The 7,478-nt window shown below is 42.1% G+C and overlaps 1 protein-coding gene across 1 annotated transcript; it reads left to right on the top strand.

Moving 5' to 3' along the window:
• The first annotated feature begins 99 nt into the window (after positions 1-99).
• Positions 100-6,775, top strand: LOC135472900 (uncharacterized). The gene is made up of 4 exons (XM_064752626.1): positions 100-702; positions 1,916-2,100; positions 4,094-4,221; positions 5,413-6,775. Exons 1-4 carry the CDS (start codon positions 189-191, stop codon positions 5,531-5,533), a joined length of 948 nt encoding a protein of 315 aa, XP_064608696.1. The 5' UTR covers positions 100-188; the 3' UTR covers positions 5,534-6,775.
• The last annotated feature ends 703 nt before the right edge of the window (positions 6,776-7,478 follow it).

Below are 7,478 nucleotides of genomic sequence, written 5' to 3'. Positions count from 1 at the left end.
CAAAAACCACTTAATATATAGCACATGACACACAAAAGTGTTTCACACCAAGCTGGTTGAAGAAGTAGGCCAAATGTAAAAACAGGATATCCATATCAAGTAACCAGGATGTTCTGTGCTTCGGGAGTAAGGGAACATGTACGTAGAAATAGAAAATATAAGACAAACTGCAGCCTTGCATATATGACATGCACGCCTGTACAATGATGGAGTCGATTTTCGTAGCTGTTCTATGGATTGTTGGAGTTGTCCCAACAGTTTCTCAATTACCGGCCAACGCCAACGATTACTTCTTACTCAAACTTCATGGGGAACTTGTTGTCATGAACTTCCACTTTCGTCAAATGGAACGAAAATTTAACGACAGTAAAGCTAAGGTTGATTTCCTGGAAGCAGAAGTACGGCGTTTGAAAATGGGGAATGGGGGAAATCCGAAAATGGCCGGCGGCGTCTGTGCATTGTGCAAAACCCAGCTAGAAAATTTAGAGGCTGGACTCCTCGTGGAGAAGTGGAGGTCTTCTCAAGCAGACGAGGCACTGGAAAACTTCAAAGATCGCCTTGGAACGCTGGTCCAAGCTGTGGAATCCACCGAAGATCTTCTTCAGGCGGTGACTCAACTGGAAGAAATGGTTGAATTCACCCAATATATAGCTGAAAATTGCACTGAACGTATAAAGGAGATTGAACATAGGGAACAAACTCGTAAGTATTAAAGCTCATGCTGATTAAACGTGTAAATATGCATATCAGCTTACATGACGCATTAGCCAGGACAATCTCTCGTTTAAGTCTACAAAATGGCGATTGGTTAATAATGTTTCTCACTACAAAAATGTCGTTACAAAGTATTATTGGAACACCGCAGGCAATTTAAAACACAACTGTCTTCCACACACCAAACGCTATCGTTCTCAAGAATAGTTCACTAATACAACGGTGGCCAGTATTATGGAGAGAGAAAACCGGAGAGAGCCTGGGGGAAACACACGGCCTACACCAGGTTGTTGGTAGACCTTCAAACACTACAGTGTTGCGGTATAGAAAAACACGGTGACTACTCACTGCGTGTTGTCGACATCGTATTTGTTTTTACAATTCCGACTGGCTGCTGTCAAGAACCGCACAGTTCATGAGTGTACAGCTCTCACTTCTACGGAAGCCGGTTCAAGCCATCATCACATCATCGTTCTATCGTTCCATCGCCCGACTATGGAACGAAGTGACAGCAAGATAAACGAACGAACAAAGCTATGACACGATACCGCGAAACGACAAATGGTTGTCACCAATCCCTCTTTGGTTTTCTCCTGTACTCTAGCTACAAGTCTTCGATTTCATGAAAAGTGAATGTAGGCAATTGCTCTTCGGTTCTCTCTTGATCTTTTGCTACATGTCCTGCATGTTACGGAAAGTCAATGTAGAGAGTCCTTTAAGGTTTTCTTTTGTTCCTTTGCTACAGGCCTACATTTTGAAGGGCAGTGAAGTCAAATGCTCAATTTCAACGGTAAATGATTCTTGAGAAGAATACATTCGCATACATTTTCGGACAGGCAAACTGAAACTCGCAATGAGAAGTTTATGAAATAATCACGTATCAGAGTTGTTGACAGCATGGTGAACCGTTCGGACGGGTGTACACGATGGTGTGGAGGAACCAGTGTTGAAACATGCGTTTGGACGGGCGGGTGTCAACGGAGAAAGTTTGGACGGACGTAAGTGAACGGATGGGCGTAGGCGGATAGGTGGTAATTCACGGATGCGTGCGGACGACGGTGTGGTCGGATGAGTGTTGATGGATAAGTTTGAAAAAAGATGTAAGGACGTGTCTGAAACAGTCTTGATTTACAAGTTTCACATTTTAAAGACGTGAAGCAATATTCAGGGCTGACATTTTCAGTTAAGTACTTCTTTGCAGGTTGGTACGTCCGTGGAGGTCGTGTGAATACAGACGACACTGTTTCCCGTGCTGACTGTTCACCGGGAACTGTGGTGGAATGTACGTGTAGCCATGAATCGGAAACATGTGACGGTGTCGAAGTTGACGGACGGAGCTGTTATGCTGCGAAAAGTGGCTATCGGCCTGGCCCTTCTGAAATATGGGTAAATGTCAAATAAATAAGTTACATTAAGTGTGCATCAGGTACCATGCAATGTGATAGTTTGTCGTAATAAACAGAGAACAAGGACACAAAGCTAGTGACTCCACTCTACTTCAGCGGTTACCGACAGTCAACATTCGTGACTGCACACTACTTCAATGGCGACTGTTCATTACGACAAAGCTCGTGCACCATTCTACTTCAATGGTTACCGACTGTTCATTAAGGCAAAATTCGTGACTGCACACTACTTTGATGGTACAGACTGTTCATTACTACACAGCTGGTGACCTCACGTTACTTCAAAGGATATCGACTGTTCATTACGACAATATTCGGGACTGCACACTACTTGAAAGGCTACCTACTGTTCATTACGACAAAGCTGGTAGCTGCACACTACTTCAAAGCTGGTGACTGTATACTACTTCAAAAGGTACCGACTGTTCACTGCGGCAAAGCTGGTGACTGTATACTACTTCAAAAGGTACCGACTGTTCATTGCGGCAAAGCTGGTGACTGCACTCCACATCAATGCCTGTCCCCTTTGGATCACTCAGATGACATTGTTAAGTAGTATGGTTCTTATCTCTGCACGGTAGCTATGTGACCTTATAAGGCCTACTGCGTGATACGGAGATCTCTGACAATACGGAGCGCCTGCTGCGAGGAACTGCGCAGTTTGAACTCGTACAAAACTCATTGCGACGTCATAATTGCTAAAACTTGAAACCAACGGCATGCAGGATATTGGGCGGAGTTCAGCATGTTTTGACTGTCAACTTTATTGTAATCTTTGAAATTGGTTGCATGTTTTAGTGTAATATAACCTCATTAAATGAATCTTTTTCTATCTGTTGTGGTCTATAATGGTATCACTGCTGTATTTTAGTGTTGAATGTTAGGAAATTCTTTTATTAAAAAAATGTACAGTAAGTGGGAAGGTCTGTCAGCAACCTGCGGATGTTCGTGGGTTTCCCCGGGATTTGCTTGGTTTCCTCCTACCATAATGCTGGCCGCCGTCGTATAAGTGAAATATTCTTGAGTACGGCGTAAAACACCAATCAAATAAATAAATAAATAAATGTAGTCTATTCGCGACGAAGAATATTGCAAGGCAATATTCAGCGTGTAGATGTTAAAATATCTTGGGATAACTTTAATGTCCATGCAATATAAACATGTATCCATGCACGTGTGAATGTCTAGCTATAAATTCTATTCATTTGACTTAGTTTTTGGAGATGTGGAGCAACTTACAGAATACCCTAACAACATGGCCGTAAATCTCAGAGGTGAAACACAGATGAGACATCATAGAGAAACTTTCCTATGTATCTTCCATAAGGGCAGAGCTTATGAGTTATTCACATCTAAAGAGGACTGCACCTATATGCATGAGTAATTGTCATTGAAGGGGAAGGGGATAGTGCAACGACTGGTTGACCCGTATCAGTATAATGGCTCGGGCGGGGCGACTTACTCGCCTTCGGTAAGTTGTCTCAGTGAAGCAGCACTAGATAAAAGAGCGGTGGAAATCCGTCCTGCAACAGGGAGGTACTTTACATAAACCCTAAGGATTCCTTCATCGTCATAAGACTGAAAAATAATTGAGCACGACGTTAAACCTCAGGCACTCACTCACTCAATCACTCACTCACTTGAACCTTTCTACAGATGGCTGAGAAATATCGGGAACAGGATTAATAGGGGACAAGGCGTCTCAACGCATTTCACAGCTATAGCATTTATTCTTTTCGTGAAAAGTTATTCTACAAAATGTCAATATTCATGAAGCACATGCGCAGAAATATTTATTAGTTTACGACCTATTTTGATACTTTGTTGTTGTCCGATTATCTTCTCCAGGGCTTGAAGACCATTTGATGCCGTGGTTACTGAAGTTGAAATAAACATACCCCCGGTAAATTAAAATACTAATTATGAATGTATGAAATCTTAAATGGTATTCTTGCATTCTGCCACCCGTTCAGGCCAGGGCGGTGTGTGAAGAAGATGAACGCTATCAAGTGGTGAGTTCACCGGTTGATGGTTATAACGGGAACCCATTGGCTAAATGCCCTCCAGGTACCCAGGTGACCAGGTGCTGGCTTCGTAACAGGTGAGTCGCTACATAACAATATTTACATGCATATGTTTGACATAAAAACAGAGAAACTGGTTGCTAAAGAAAACTGGTTTTCTTCTATATATAATGGAGGCCATAATTAATGCCTAAACAGTAGTATCTTAAATCCCCTCAAGCACGATGACCTTAGCAGAATTAGGTACCAAAATGCAGAGATTTTAAATGTAATTTATTAGACGCCAGTGCATAGAATGACTGAACATGCATCATTGCCATCACATTTAATGAACAGTTACATAAACAAGAGAAAAGACCAAGTCTCAGGGACTATTGGCCCATAAGCAGAATCCTGGTCCATGCAGGTATACAATACACACGACAAGAGCACTGAGTGTGGATCTAAACAGCAAGTGTGATAGTTGGTAAATGGTCACACACAACCGATGGAATCCGGCTTGTTGTCAGTTTATCTCATTTATACAATTTTATTCTAACTATCCGTATAATTGCTTAGGGACATGGCCCTAGGACAATGATTTATAGGGAATAAGGTCAAAATAGCAACGGACATGCCCCTAGGACAATGGTTTATGGGGAATAAGGTCAAAGTAGCAATGGACATGCGCCTAGCACAACGGTTTATGCAGAATAAGGTAAAAAGTGCGTTAGACGCCGTCCCACTACCGTACCCTATTTCTTCTGCTGGTTGGGTCAGTTACAGGGACAGCACTAGTGTTTGTGTTGTTGCTTTTTGTATGTATGAATGTATGTAGCTTCACTTTTCAAACTACATGATGCTTTATCTTGTTATATATATATAGATGTATTTTTTGATTGAACTGAACTATAAATTGTTTTCTCTGTGAAGGGAAGAGCAGTTGCATTGTAAATTGACCGCGCTACCATCCACAAATAAAGATATGATTATACCAGTTCTTATTTAAACAGGAGCCAAACACTCAGCACTGACACAACCTAATAACTGAAGACTAATTTACTCTTACAGTGCTAAGTACATGTGAACCATCAAGCCACAAGCGGACTTAAAACTCTCGACCAAACACCAAACAACAATACCCTGCTCTCCGGAAACTAGACTCACTGACTTCGATGTTGTTTGATCTCTGGATTAATACAGACTTTGAACATTAATGTTTCTATGACTGTTAAATTATTTGAATGTAATGTTTATTTCACATTCTTTTGGTTTTGGCTCTGCTATAGGTGGATGCACGAGAAGTACATTCGTACAATTAAAGATGTTTCCAACAATACTTGCAAACCAGAGCCCGGATGTGAGGTTAGGAAAAGGTGCAGGATTCAAGCATTGTGTAAGATGAACTGAAGGCGTGTGCTGTGGTACCACTGGCTGATTCTTCTGCCAGAGGTGGTTGGTCAAAAAAGAACTAAAGAACCTAGGGTGGCTTCCACGGCCTTTGTCACTTGTTATAGTCTGAAGACGGCCTAGGATGGCCTCCACGGCCTTTGTCAATTGTCATTGTCTGAAGACGGCCTAGGGTGGCCTTGGATGTATAGCTTCTACAGCCTCGGTCGCTTGAATTACAGTTCCAAGGCGATTCCACAGTGTCTTCCAGATCAGAAACTGTCTGCAGATGTGGACGACTTCCAAAGTTTGTGCCAACTGCGACACCGTCTGAAAACAATCTGTAATGCCTGTCCAGTTTTGTTACCTCTCTTACAACGTTCCGACGGCGTTGACGCCTTGAATAGACGCCGACTTTTCCACCACGAGTCCAACCTCCAGTTTTGCCCCCTAGGTTGTACAGAATAGGCAGACGCCTTCTGTTGTCAAATTCTGGATTTAACTGGTGATAAGTGCGCCCACTGAACGTAAAAACTCACGCGTGAGCCTTTTTCTAAGCCAAGACGTTTGCTTTCCCTGACTGGAACAGCCTGTACATACACGTTTCAACTGAATTTAGACGAATGAATGCCTCACACAGACCCATCCCTGTGTCGCGTTCGAAATGGCTGCAGATATCTGCAAAGTCGCCTTCAACAACCATCTCTGTTCATGCTACAGTGTATGTGTCTATGTGGTTTAGGAAACGCCTGAACATGTTCCGTGCCATCCTGGCCAACCAAAGAGGTTCCACAGTGACAATATTGCTTTTCCTAATTTCTTTGATCTACTATTTTGTGAGACGAATGAATCGATGGTGGAAAATAAAATGTAGGAGCAGCTAGAGTTTAGAATTCGTCACAATAGGGTTTGGAACATGTACGAAAAGAGATGAGTTTAGGGGGATGGTGACTGGGGGAGACTACCTCACTCATTTCTCTACAAGGTAGAATGATGTCCACATTAAGTAATGAGAATAAAGACAATCCATTTCTTTTCCGCTTTATGTGAAACTGTTATGACATATGGACGAAAAGACCAAAGCTGTACAAGTGTCAAATTATTTATACACATTATTATTGCTATGATATGTTGCTGAATCCTAAATGACTGAAGAACTACCGTCACTTTACCATTCATGTGTAATAAATCATTTATAAACTAGGTATTGCTGTAGAAATAAATTCCCGAATGGGACGGATTAACAAGATTATTAAAGACATGGACGGCAATTATTTTGTACATTTTGTACAGGAAGCTTTCAAACCTAACTGTCTTTATCATCAGAGTGGCAGATGTTTTAGTGAAGGGGTGTTGGCATTGTATGTAACCACCAGCTGCAACAGTTGCAGCATTCCCCTCTTCACATCACATGCGGGATAAATCCCCCGTTCACAAATGAGGCCGCATGACTATCCATCTTGTTAGTTTGGCTGCACCTTGAAGTCAGTTGGGTTTGCCAAGCTCCTAGCAGAAGGCGGGGATTTCTCCTGACAATGCCTGCTTTCCCTCACTGACAAACCTGACAGCTGTCGTACAAGTGAAATGTTATTATTGTTATACGCCAAACTGTTACAACAAACATGTCTTCTGTTATACGCCAAACCAAACAAACTGTTACAACAAACATGTCTTCTGTTAACCCTACAATAAGCCCTGTTCTCATCTATCACCAAAGGCTCCCTGGTTATGGAATCTTGTCGTCATCTATACATTAGTTTTAGCCTTCATTTTGGTTTATTACCTCAACCTGGACAGCTGATATTAGGGATAAATGGTCAGAGCGAAAGCGTGTAGATCCGCTCAGGCAATAAGCCCACCTCTCTCGCACAGCAACCATACTCCGTATTAGGCTCTTGACCAAACCCAATCCACTCAAGATAAATATTTCAGTTGTCAATCAAAGAAAAAATAAGCCAGAATACTT

This window comes from Liolophura sinensis, chromosome 8 (assembly GCF_032854445.1).
Source record: "Liolophura sinensis isolate JHLJ2023 chromosome 8, CUHK_Ljap_v2, whole genome shotgun sequence".
Taxonomy (NCBI): Eukaryota; Metazoa; Mollusca; class Polyplacophora; order Chitonida; family Chitonidae; genus Liolophura; species Liolophura sinensis.
The sequence above is the reverse complement of the archived record's forward strand: the minus strand, read 5'-3'. Positions and strand labels throughout refer to the sequence as shown.